Here is a 13,655-nt window from a genome sequence, read left to right as displayed (position 1 = left end):
AATTATTGAAGTTGTTTGCACTGTTGTTTTTGTTGCTGAAATATTGCAGCTGTGTTGTCTATCTTTAATTGGACTTTTCTGTGCCGAAACAAAATTTATTTGCATTGGCGTCTGTAAACTACATCAGTGTGCTAAGTGAACATGACCTCCAGAATTACCTTTGACCTCAAGCTGATCTCTGACTACTCATCCTGCAGTCTGAGCTGTCTCCTCAGTCCAGTGTCTCCTCTGAGAGTGATGCCATCAGTGAGACGGAGGATCCTCTCAGAGATCAGAGTATCCTGGAGGAACTCTTCTACAAGGGAGTGGTGAGATTCTTGGCCACACTGTCACAGTTTGGGGCTGATTAATTGGGTGACAGCTTTTGAAGGCTGTTTTTAATATAAAAATCATCTGAAACGAATCCAGAGGAGATCTGTTGCTGTCATCTGTCAAACATTTTCCTGTTTACAAAAGTGAAGTCTGAGAAGTTTTAGGCCTCGGGACATCAGATGGGCCCCGATGAGGGTATAAAAGCCCACATTATTCCAGGTGATAATCACTTTCAGTCAGAGTTACTAGAACTAAATGTTTCTTGTTGTTGCAGCCAAAATGAGACCCTTTTTGGTCAACAAATTACACTGTTGAGAATGTATATTTTTCAGTCGATGCTATCTCCACAAACACAGTATTTACACAGGTATTCCAATCTTGTACCTTCATTGTAACTTGGCTAAATACCACTACAAAAGGAGTTTTACTCGGTAAAGTTGCAACACAGGACCATGAGTTCTCGTCCTTTTCTTTCATGGACAGAGGAGCAGCGGTGACAGTAGTCTGAGTGATCCACTGAGCAGTGAGGAGGATGAGGATGATGCCAAGAAGCATCCGTCATCCAAGGCAAGGAGACGACGATGGTCTTATGAATCCTCCTTAAGCGATCCTGGCAATCAGGTATGAAGAGACCGCACTTTGGAGCGTTGGCCTCCTGCAAGTACTGGAGAGGGTTACTTTGTTGCCCATCAGGGGGGCCCCGTTGTGCCAACGTATTATTTGCCTGCAGCTGTGCTGATATGCATGCCAAGGGATAATTTTATCCTTCACTGTTACAGAGACCTCCTTCAAGAAAAGACATACAGCAACCGTCTGCGGATGACACCCCAAGGAAAGGTCAGGACAACTCTCCAAAAGAAAAAAGCCAGGAGCCCGTGGACAAAAGACATTCACAGGCAGTGAGAACAAAAGACAATGTTCGACTCAGGAGACGGAACAGCAGTTTGAGCACGACCGGCAGTAGCGACACGGACATGGGGAGTACGTCCAGGGTGTCGGAAGGATCCAGGGTGTCCTTCCAAGAACCCCTCGTGGAGGAGAAAGGTAGATACAGAGGCCTATTGGGAATGCCAGCATTGATCCAAACTGTCCACCTACACTGGCCCTTGTGGCCAGACTATCTTGTGCATTGATTTTGAAACCAAGGTTGTGCTACGAAAAAAAATGGCTGTCCCATAAGGCACTGTGCTTACTATGTACTGGGGAAAACACAACATTGACAGATACCGCTGTTTTAAACAGCTGTAATAAACGTCCCCTTTGGTTTCTAATTTGTTGCATGCAGTATATCCAACAGAATGCTGTGGATCCAAGATGTTCAATTTACATTCTACTGCCCCATTAGACACTGGTTTACTTCAGTTTGTTTGCTTGATATTGTTTCTTCTTGTGTCACATCCTCCAGTGAGTCCTGCTGATGGCTTGAGCGTTCAACGCCTCACCCTGCTGGGTAGAATCCACATTGCCCGAGTTATGATTGACTCTCTTACCTTCTGGACACCACCTCCAGTGAAAGCAGCAGATACAAAGCCCTCTAGAGGCAGCCGAGGGAGAGGCAGGCCCCCTAGGCCCTCCCCAAAACCAAAGACCAAAAAGTAAGTGTTTCTGAAGAGAAAAATATTATGGTTTCTATTTTAGTTGACTACTTTTAATTTTCTAGTAACTTTGGACAACATTATGGCAACACAAGCATGGTTTTATTGAAAGGATTTCCTGGATGAAATTTTCTAACACGAAAAGTCTGAATCAGTGTACATGTAATTCCAAAGAAGTAACTTTCTGCAATATTTCCCAGATAAAAAAAAACATAGAGCAAAAAGAAAGGCAGTGTTACCCATGTGTGTTCACATTTGGAAAGTCATAGGATTGTGACGTCATTCACGGAAACCATGGCCTTCATTGCCTTGCCATGAATCTCATCATAATGATCTTCTTAATATCAATTTGGACTGATTTGGCATATTGAGTAATGCAATTTTAACACATAAGCAAATTATATTCTACTGCTATTTTCCACGTTGAGTAACCACATGTGGGTACTTATCAAGTTTAAACAGCATATTTTTTTCATGAACGTCTTGGTGTTGTTTCTCGTAAAACCATTCTGTAACAGAAACCGATTAAGATTGCGCATGAACCTCAGCAGTCGATAAAGTGACGCAGTTCTTCCTAATTTGTTAAGGATATGTCTATGGGATCAACCTTTATCTTGCAAAGAGGGAATGCCTTTAGAATCATCCTCTTTGCAATCTGTCGAAATGCCCGATTAAATACACAGTATATAATCACATTGAGGAAGCTGTTGCAAGCAGCTAGCCAGTGCACCACAAACTCGAGCAAGGAGGGCATAGTCGTTCCCTTCACAGCGAAAATGAGCCTCGAGAAAAGTGAAGGGGTCCAGCAGGCAGAAAAACCTAACGTAACGGTGAGGAAAGTCTGCAGAGCTTTGTTTTTGCATAGAGGCCGCTGGTTACCACTCTCTGATGTGGAGGAGTTCTCCTTGGCAAATTTCTCTGCGTGCTGCTTGCTGATTTTGATCAGTTTGTAATATATCACAGTCATCGAAAGGGCTGGGATCAGATCCGCAAGGCAGAGGAACAGTGCCTCAAGGTATGCCTTGCTGGTGTATTCCATGGTGCATATAGCTGTCACCTTGAAATAGAGGGATTCCTTGCCCAGTAATGGTGCGAGCGCGACAGTCAGAACAGACACTGTGCCGACGATAATCACCAGGATGATGACCCGGCGTTTGGAGCACCAAGTGTTGAATCGGTACGGCCACATGACGGCAACGAATCGTTCCATGTTGATCAGCACAATGGATGCGATTGACATCATGAAGCAAGCTGTGATGAGAAGACAGTGGAAGTTGCAGTAGGCGTCCCCAAACGGCCAGTAGTCCAAGGCCGAGGCCACGATGCTTGACCAGTGTAGGATGCCCACCGTGAGGTCGCATACAGCCAGTGTAGTCATTAGGACTTTAGTGCTGTCTGCTATGTCTGGCGTGTGATGTGTCACAGTTATAGAGAGAATATTGCCAGTGATGGTGAAGAGAAACACTACTACAATGAAGCAGGTTCGAAGGATTACGATGAACATGGGCAGTCCCTGCACTGTCTCTAGGGAATCCATTGGCATAGATTCATTCATAATGTTCAGCTGTTTGGGATTTCATGAACGATGTCGTATTCCTTCATGCATGCATCACCATCACTTTGGAACTCTCTTCCTCATCATATCAGAATTATCAATAGCGAAAATGAATTTTAAATTCTCAAAACTTACTTGTTCCATTAATTGTTCTTAATTGTTGTTTCTTGTAAAGCACATCGAGACCTTGGTGTGATGCGCTATATAAAAACTGCGTTCATATTATTATTAATATTGTTATTAACTAACTCCCATCCTTGTCAGTTTTATCGCAGCTGTTGATAGTCACTGTTACTACTATTGTTTTCAAGGTAGACTTTTGTCCCAGCAATTTCTGTCTCTGCCATTTCCTACCTCTTCATGCACGCACAGTATGCACTGTGAAGCTGGAGGTGTCATTTTTATTTGCTCATTCTGTGGTAGATTCCTTTGCTGATCAAGAAAGCTGCATCTTGATTGGTCCTTTCTTGGACATAAACTGTCCCACATTGGTCCATGCTTAGCTGAGAGCTGTCCTCTGATTGGTACATTCCTTTAAAGAGTTGTCTCCCGAATTGTTCAATGGCTAGAACTGTTGCCAGGGTGAGGCCCCATTTTGGTGATGGCTGTACAGACTCCTATGGTCACTTCAGCTGTTTCTGAGACATCATCTGCGACAGAGACATCATCTGCGAGCAAGTGTCCAAATTCACCACCCAGTCTGTATCATTTTGTGCATCCCAGTGTGAATGTGGAACTCACTGTAAACAAATTTGATCAGAGCAGCTTTTGCATTTATGGTAGTTTGATCCTGGCATCACCAAAAATAGTTGACTCGGAGAGATCAAAGAACAGCACCAGACTTTGCACAGTCCCACATTCCAAATTGTGATGACCAGAGATGCTCCGAGAATGCAAGCCAGCTATGAAAGTCGTTTACCATCTCTTACAGTCCAGTGATTGATTTGTTGCTCATGTGTCAACTTGGGTTCTCGATTACTCGTAACGAGTTTCATGCACGATTCTGTTCCAGTTTCGGCTGTAATAAATGGTATCTTAAATCAACACCAAATGAAGAGCCACCAGTTTGAATCACAACAAAACCAACAAATCGACCCAGTCACGTCTGTTTGCAGTCACAGTTCACATCAGCAAGATGCCACTGCATATTGAACAAATCTGCAATGAAATGGTGTGTTGGCAATTGTGCGTGCAAGCAAACTCCTCTCCATGAGGCTCTGTCTAATATTGACACACTGCCCACGATTCCTGGTATTGATTAAACGGCAGTGCAGTGAAATAATTTCACGAAGACATCCAGGGATATTAGGCAATAAAGTGGAGTACAGCAATCACCATTCAGACTGTCTAATCATGACTCGTTTGTCTCTGTCAGTTGATGGGAGCATCGTTAATGAAATTGAAGTCCAGATGATATGTCATCTACATGTGTATTTCACTGCCCTCTGATTAGAGTTTTTGTTAAAGTCTGTCATTAATTGAAACTGTATGAAATTCTGGGAATGAATCAGCTTTTTTTTGACAAGTCATACATGTACACTGACAGTCACTGAAAAGACCACTTTTCATGTTCTGCTCGACTGGTGTTACCCAATGGCATTGCATTTATACGACCTGACCAATATCAAGCGACAAGTTAATCACTGAGGCGTGGAATCAAATGACCAGTGTCTTATTTATCTGTCCCACAACTTAACACTGAAAGAGGAAATATGAAGAGGTGGAACCTTTTTCAGAGTGTCCAATTTTCAGCACGAAGAATGTATAGGTTTTCATTGACTGGCAGTGTACACGTAGATTTGAAGGTAAAAATCACAATCTTTATTTCTGGTATTTGTTCAGGTTATTTACATGTACATGTTCTGTGTCACATAATCTCATTTCCTCATGACAAAGGTTGAATACTGACAGCTGATATTTATGACAATTTCACCTGTTCTGGAGTTTTGTAATCATTTGTGGTCACTGAAGGGTAATACACATAAGTTCTGCTTAACCTTGTACAGTAGGTTGAACTTTGAAAAAAAAAAATCTCTTTACTATCCTTCATGTAGGTGCACTTGTTTGCCTCTAACCCTTAGCCACGATTAGTGTCCTGTTACTGTCCCCATTGTCTCATCTAACCACCTGTCCGTCGGTCCTAAGGACAGGCAGAAACAAATTGGGACTAAAATTTGGCTCGTTCGAAATTTACACGTCCCCATTTTTACAAAAGTCTTTAATGCTGCTGAACAAGTCTCCACATTTTATTTTTCATTTCTGGAAATCTGATCTCAGATAGCACCAAGGGTTGTCGGTTTCAGAAATTTTCCTGCAAGAGGAGAGGCAGGTATTAATCTTGGCTGGGACGGCAAAGGCAGACTCTTTGAACCCAGATTGAACCTGCCATGTCCCCTTTAAAGGCTGACTGGCTATAACAATGTATCCACATATCACTTGTTTGAAAAGACCCTCCTCTGTTCTGACTTCTGAGAGCCACACATTCATCACTCTGTTTCAAATTGCTCCGTTGTATTCAGGTCATGATTGATACATGTACTCACACAGATATGTTTGTGTACGTGCTTGACATTTTGTAGTCCCAGATTTGTAGTTTGAAGTGTAGTCATGTAGTTTTTCATTTCTGTGTAAAACCTTTGGATTCTGGGGGGGCACTGGTGAGTGAAATATTAACAACAGACAGTGAGGTGAAGGAGATCGTTTGTTAGTATCATCCATCAGCTCCGCATGTCAATATGAGCAAGGGATGCCAGTTTTTAGACAAAAGCCCTGATTTCAGGCTTTTTATTTAATCTCAGCTGGATTTGTCCAGAGAAATTACAGCAAAAGGCCCTCCGCATTATCCTAACAAAGGACTTTTGCAGTACTAAGACTTTCAGTGAAATCTACTCCCAGACAGGCCAGCCACCGGTTTCTGTCAGACTTGAACAGCTTTTTGTTACATTTGGTCAATCGCACATTACATCAAACAACTACAGAGACTGGCTTCCACCCAACAGAAACAATAACCCTAGGAATGCAGACAAACCCTGCTCAATCACGTGTAGAACCAACAGGTATAAACATAGCCCCAGCAGGTATAAATATAGCCCCAGCAGGTATAAATATAGCCCCAACAGGTATATATAAAGCCCCAACAGGAATAAATGTAGCCCCAGCAAGTATAAATATAGCCCTAACAGGTATAAATATAGCCCCAACAGGCATAAATATAGCCCCAACAGGCATAAATATAGCTCCAACAGGTATAAATATAGCCCCAACAGGCATAAGTATAGCCCCAACAGGCATAAATATAGCTCCAACAGGTATAAATATAGCCCCAACAGGCATAAATATAGCCCCAGCAGGTATACTTCTCAGGTATACTACTACACTTCTCAACACATGCAACTGAATTTATCTGTCCCAACATTGGTTGTGTCTTTTACATTTTTGTATTTTACATATCTTTTATAATGTTGTATATACAGTGTAATTAATCGTTAGGTTATTTTATATTTCTACTGTGATTTTGATTGTGTAAACCCTTTAAATGATTAATGAACTGTCATTCTAACCTTTTCAGCTTAATGGCTGTGAGGTTTAAATTTATATCATTATTAATTATTTATTTATTAGGTTAATTAATTAATTATTTATTAGGTTCCCCTGGCCACATTTTCAGGCTCGAAACAGGAACTTGATTGGCATCCTTGTTATTGCCAGATTGTGTTTGTGAGAAAATTTCACAACTGAATTTAATTCGATAGGGCTTTACATATGCTCAGCCATTAAATGACCATAGCCATCTCATAGAAGTGGGAACGATTGGCTGTTCCATTGTACATAACAACATTGAAAAATGTGACGAATAGCAACGTTACTGATTGCACAGATCCACTTTACATTTGAGTTCTTTACTGACGTCACACTTTATATGTGCGCTTTCCTACAGTGGTCAGTGGACCGAGGGCCTTGTTGACTCATTGGGAAAGTGTACATGTAAACAAAGTGTGGCATCATTAGTACATACATGTAGGCCTCTTATAATATCTCACCCACTGTATTTCTTGATTGACCGTGTATGCATCAGTGATATTCACTGTTTAATAATTTTTTCTTCTCCAAAAACACTATACCATGACAACTACCAGAACATGAACATGTACATGTATGCTCTGAAGGCACTGTGCACCTTCACTGCAGTAATCATAGTACTGTCCCATAAGCTCAATGCACAGGCATAAATATTGACCACTTTGCCTCAGGAGAATTACATACAGGTACAGGTATATGCACAATAGATCAACTCACAAAGTAAGCTTTACTATGCTACATGTACGTTATAATCAAATGCGTAGTGGGTGATTCCAGAAATTAGGGGTCCAAAAGTGTGACATTTTTGTGTCCCTGTTACATCTGACTTTTGTTATTTGACATGGAAATATCATCAGGATTTATTCAAAGTAGTACTATTTGTTTGGCAGGTAATTTGCATTAATTCATCACTCTTGGAAATTGGAAAATTTGTTCTGAACTTACAAATTCATATGTCAGATGTAACAGGGACACACAAAAATGGACCCCTAAGTTCTGGAATTACCTGTGTACATCTGTAGAATATTTGACATCTACCGGGTAGCTGTACATTGTACCAAACGGTATTTTCTTATATATCCTGCAAGGGTACCTTCAATGTTGAAATTAATTCAAGAAAACTTGGAAATTAAATTTCAATGTAAGCATTGGGAAATATGCTGGCTTAGCACAATTTCAATCAAGCATGCCATATTATTTCACTGCGTATAGTAGAAGGCGACAAGCAACGTCAGAAGCTATCACTGCGGTGGCACAGTGCTCATGGACAGGTGGTATGTGTGCGTTTCATCAAAAAAGGTGCTTTATACCAAGCACGCACGAGCAAGTTTAAGCATGCAAGTTTAAGAATGTGCATTATTATGGTGCCACCACAGTTATGGTGTCTCCTTGAATTACCATATGTGCAATTTTCCAGGAAAACAGTTGTAGTGTTATTTTTAAATCTGTCAAGATCAAGAAGTTAATACATGTATATATGTAATTCTGTGTGCATGTACACGCACCGGTATGCCACTGTTTCTATCACACTGATATTTGATCCAAGCAATGATTTGTACTTTATAAGGTTAATGTTTGTGTGGAAAATCTCGGTGTTCTTTTCATCCCATCAGCTAAAATATTTTAAAAAGGTTTCATTGTTAAGTCTATTCACCTGATATAGTGGTACATGTATAAATGTAGCTGACACAAATGTTGAAATTTCCCAGGATCATCATTCCTTTGTTTCTTAAATATGCTATCATCATTGGGGAACACAAAGCCTTGAATTCCTTTTTTCTCTTTGATGCTAAATTCCCTCAATGGGAAGACTTACTGGTTCATGTAAGGATTTTCCAGCATTCTAGGCCTACATTTATGTCATATCGGACGCAAAAAATGGACCCAAATTTATACATTGCTCCTTATGTCAGTGCATCTAATTTCAGTGAGGAAGATTTTCTTTAGTTTCAGAATGTGTTTCCCATTTCAGGAGTTGGTACCCCTAGTTGCATAAAATTGGAATCAACTATTGATACTGTATTATGCCAGAAGTTGAAGGAGGCTTTGGAAAAAAAAAAGAAAAAGAAAAGTTTACAGCTGTAAGTTTTGAACTTGCACTGTAACAGAAGCTCTGCAATAAAGTAAAAGTTCCCTCTTCATTCGCTTTGCTGTCTGCCTGAACGACGGAAAAGAGAAACAGTATATGAAGACATTGACAAAGCTTTTGCAAGCGATCAACTGTGTTGTCATGAATTCCAACCAGCTTGGTAATCCAATGCCGGCTGCCGCAAAGGCGATTGTGGTTGTCAGGGGCAATGTCCAACACACGACAAATGACACTGTCACAAGTAGGAATGTCCGCACAGCTTTGTTGTTGTGGACAGCATTGTTGATGCCATTTGGATTGGTCTGCCTCTCATGCTTGCGGCTTATTTCGATCATCCGACAGTAAATCAGAACAATGGCCGTAATGGGCAGGAAATCATACACCAACAGATAAACCAAAACATGAACAGTGTCTCCACAAACAAGAAAACAAATCCCAGCATTTTTTATGTAATATTCATTTACATGTTCTTCGCTACCCAGTAACCACAACAATGAAGCGGTTGTTACGCACAGCACAGCTGCAACTACTATGGAATTAACTATTCTGTGCTTGGAGCACCAAAGTGGAAAGCGGTAAGGCCGTGTGGTTGCGATGTACCGCTCAATGTTCAGAAACATAATCAATACTATGGACATGAAGTAGCATGAAGTGATCAGAATGGCGTAGATACTGCAGAACACCTGTCCGTAGGGCCAGCTGTCCAGCCCCAAAGCCACAGTCGCTAGCAGCAACAGCGTCCCGATTGACAAGTCCTGAACAGCCAGCGAAGTCATCAGGACTTTGGTGCTCTCCACCAGATCGGGAATGCGACGCGTCACGGCTATGGATGAAACATTCCCAACAAGTATGGCTGTAGTGGTGAGGCCAGCGAAGCATGTCCGCAGTACGACAGGCCACGAGGAGTCCCGGAGGCTGGTGTGATTCCCTCCGGACATGTCAAATGTACCATTTTCTGTTGTCATTGCTGTTGAGATTTTCAGTTGTCCAATTTTGCAGCAAGCCCTTTTTGTTAACTTCTTTTCCTGTATAAGCTGGTTTTTGGCCACACCAGATTAAGGTGCAGAATTACGAAAGTGAAGGACTCAGGTACATACTGCTCACAGACTGCGAGAGAAATCTGGGTGGAGCCTCCAGCTGGACCAAGAGAGGGTGCACTTTTCTTACCAAACGGACGCTCCTTTGGTTGGAACTGAACTTTGCTGGTTCATGAACAATTATGAAATGCACGCATTACGGTCGCATTGCTACCAGCAAAATGAACGCTCCTGATCAGTGTGACTCTTTTCAACTGAGGAGGTGTTTCTGCCCGAGGCGGATAGGAAGCAAAGTTCTGCTTGCTGATGATGAAAGGACACTGCCCACCTACCCTAACTGTGCTAAATGTACTACTGTACTTTATTTTATAGGGAATGACATTAATTTTTAACCTCATCTTGAGTAAGACCTGCACAGAAGGTCTTCTGTTGATTGATTCCGGTGCGGGTGCAGAGCTTCTTGAAGTGAGATGGATTGTCTTCCTCTGTTGGAGTGCAATGGAGTTTGTTTTCCAAATGGAGAACTGGGCTCTAAAAACAAACTTGTTGAGGATTAAGGACTCTGAATGTATGTTATGCCAATGTATCCATCTTCATAGCCTTAATTAAAGTAATCCATTTAGCAGAGTAGGGGGACCCACGTAATGAACCAAACTCAAGTACTGTATCTTATTCAAGAGTCTGTGAAGTGAATGGTGCTCAGACACATGTTTTGTACAACTTCCAGGGTCTCTTGAATGTACGGTACGAAAAGTCTCTGACATCTCTCACCGATGAATTCAAAGCCTGAATTCAAATCTCAGTCTGTTCAAATAAACTCCTGAGCAAGCACATGTTTGTCACTGTTCACCCTTGTGACTGGTCTTGTAACCAGTCTTGTGATGGTCTCAACTGCAGCACTGGCAAGAATGAGGCAGAAATGTTATTGCTGTCCATGTACACTGACCGAATGTTTAAATCTTACCAGTTTTATTGTGTGGATTGTGTTTATCAATCTCTCTACTCTGTGGTGTAGGTCTTTTTTCTCAGTACATCAGGTAGATTCCCTTCATTGTTTTGATTGGGATTTGTACTGCTCTAGATAAATTTGTAGCAGTGGTAAATTTTAGTGTTGAAACTGCGTGTCCGTATGTGGTCATGTACGTGTGCATGTAGCTCACAACCAAAGTGAGGGAAAAACGTGGGTTAGTGAACTCTTCCCTGTCAAACCTTATTCATAAATGCATTTGATAGTTTAGCCATTCCTTTTGGTAGAGATCCCATCACATGGCTCTTGTTAAACGGTTGATACAGCACAAGCTGGCTGTGCACCATCCAACATGGTACACATCATCATTACGTCGTGCGCACATAGAATAATGTGTGTTAAAGACATTAGACTGAGAACCAGTGTGTGAACCAACATAACACGCTTGAGTGCTCCATTCATTTGCACCACACTTCCCAGTTTAAATGACGTCATGCTCCTGTACTCTGTATACAAGGGGATTATTGTACAAATACTCACAAGAGGAACATACCAAAACATGGCTTCAGGGGTGTTTGAAAAGAAAGAAAGTAAAACTAGAACATTATCATTGAAAACTTATAGTTTTTAAAACTTATTTTGACTCAATGACTCAAAAAGGCTGTCTCAAGAGAATAGATGCTGATAACATCCTAGCCTTGCACTTGAGCATTATCAGCAGTAGAGATCATTATCTATTCCCTTTTGAAAGTTACTTCCACACAGATGTTCATTTTGTGGAATAAAAAGCTACATTTGGAATGATTTCTTTCAGGTGTTCATATTTTGTGGAGTACCATTTTCCCATCACAGCCTCCCCGCGCGAACAAAGCCTGGTCACCAATATGTCGACCGAAGTCATGAGACTGGTCTCAAAGAAAGTAGACAGCAAAGGAGGTATGAGCATATGGGCTTGCTTCTTGAATATTCACATCTGTTGTACAGTTAACCTTGTGCTTGATTGGTTTAGAGTGCCATTTATGAAAGTGAGAATACCGATGCACATGCACCTATCTCAGCTGATTGGCTCATTGGAAGAGCAAGTTACATATTCTGACAGTGAAGTAACCTTGATTAATAGTGATGCTTTGATAGGAACTGCACCATGTGTCTGTTGTTGGATTCATTTTTCACACAAATTGCTGCATATCAGTTCTTGGGCGTGAGAAAACTTCTGTTTTTTATTCATGGGGGTCACATCCTTAAGATGCAGCATCCTTAAAATGTACCATACATCCTGTGTAACAGTGTACTGGATCATCAAAAAAGAACCCAGGAAAGTGATCGTGGAAATTGCATGAAAATGTTAATTACGGTTGTCCATTATGTGAAATAAAGAAACATGAGTGACCGTGTAAAATACAGTTTTTAGACTGAAACACCTGAGTTGTTTCACAATTTGCCCTGTACTGTTTAAAGTGACATAGTCATATATGGCAATAAATCATTTACTGTTGATGGCTTACTTTTCTTTGGTGGCAAGAAATTACATTTGGTCATCGGTCTGTGTTCCCCATTCGCTTTGATGGGACAGCTGTGGACAGCTGGTGGAAGCAACTCCTGGTCTTCAAGATCTTCTCACGCACAGCCGGCCAAAAATCAGTGAGGAATCCACATTTTATTTCTGGCCCCTTAACCCTAACCCTACATAATATTACAAGTTACTACTTGTAGTAAAATGTAGTAATCAGTGCTCCGCTTGTAAGAGGACATGACCGTATTGTTCTCTGAAGCCATAAAATATAATAGATAAGACAATGTACCGTACAGTGCTGTGGCACTATGAATGCATGGCTTTATTGTTCTCTGTATGAGTAACAATGGAAGTAACCTAGCCAGAAGTAGTAATACATAGCATTAGGTCCTTCAGGCTCAGGCTATTTCTTAGTGGTTTGTAGTACTGAGTACTGTAAGCCAAACAATATGCTTGGCGGTTAGGGTTAAACAATAACAGTAGCACAAGTAACAACATGAAGACCTTCAGGACCTTGCCGGTAACCATAATGAAGTCGTACTGCTTAGTTGCTTCTTTAGGCACCTGTAAATCCATTTGACGTAGAGGTCCACTGATTTTTGTGTTTTAATCATAGGCAGATATCTATCTAAACTTGTCACTAGTGGATTGAATAAAGAATTTTTGAGTCAAACTAAATTGATTAATATATCATACAATTGTCCTTTTATGAGTTCTTTATTGTTAAAACTGCCATATTTCTTGAACTAGATTTTTAGACAGGTGCTCCCTTTTACTTTTTTTCTGTCCTTTTTAGCCTGTTCTCCTCGGTGTCGCCAGCCTGCCTTTACGATCGGTCTTACAGTCTGCAGACCTTGCTGGGCTCAACTTGGACTTGGATGTTAAGGATAAGATTTACCCTGATCACTCATCCATCTCCGGTCCTGAGTCGAGCACCGCTGAGAGAGCAAAGGACACGGTCATTGGAACACTAAAGGTGTGCCACGCCAAGTCCTGTGTTTGTTTACC

The 13,655-nt window shown here is 41.2% G+C and overlaps 2 protein-coding genes across 3 annotated transcripts in view; one reads left to right on the top strand and one right to left on the bottom strand.

Moving 5' to 3' along the window:
• LOC147799962 (C2 domain-containing protein 3-like) overlaps positions 1–13,655 on the top strand; it is a 39,921-nt gene that overhangs the window by 6,794 nt on the left and 19,472 nt on the right. For both annotated transcript variants that reach the window (XM_087132971.1, XM_087132970.1), the window contains exons 10-16: positions 198–308; positions 796–933; positions 1,092–1,356; positions 1,718–1,907; positions 11,949–12,070; positions 12,657–12,775; positions 13,444–13,623. In XM_087132971.1, the coding sequence (XP_086989097.1) occupies positions 198–308; positions 796–933; positions 1,092–1,356; positions 1,718–1,907; positions 11,949–12,070; positions 12,657–12,775; positions 13,444–13,623 (1,125 nt within the window). The remainder of the gene's footprint in view (positions 1–197; positions 309–795; positions 934–1,091; positions 1,357–1,717; positions 1,908–11,948; positions 12,071–12,656; positions 12,776–13,443; positions 13,624–13,655) is intronic.
• Positions 2,269–3,444, bottom strand: LOC147799963 (beta-3 adrenergic receptor-like). The gene has a single exon (XM_087133786.1). It carries the CDS (start codon positions 3,442–3,444, stop codon positions 2,482–2,484), a length of 963 nt encoding a protein of 320 aa, XP_086989912.1. The 3' UTR covers positions 2,269–2,481.

Source organism: Acanthaster planci, linkage group LG02 (assembly GCF_054643075.1).
Source record: "Acanthaster planci isolate LZ-2023a linkage group LG02, COTS_SCS, whole genome shotgun sequence".
Taxonomy (NCBI): domain Eukaryota; kingdom Metazoa; phylum Echinodermata; class Asteroidea; order Valvatida; family Acanthasteridae; genus Acanthaster; species Acanthaster planci.
This window is presented reverse-complemented; position numbering and strand designations above follow the sequence as displayed.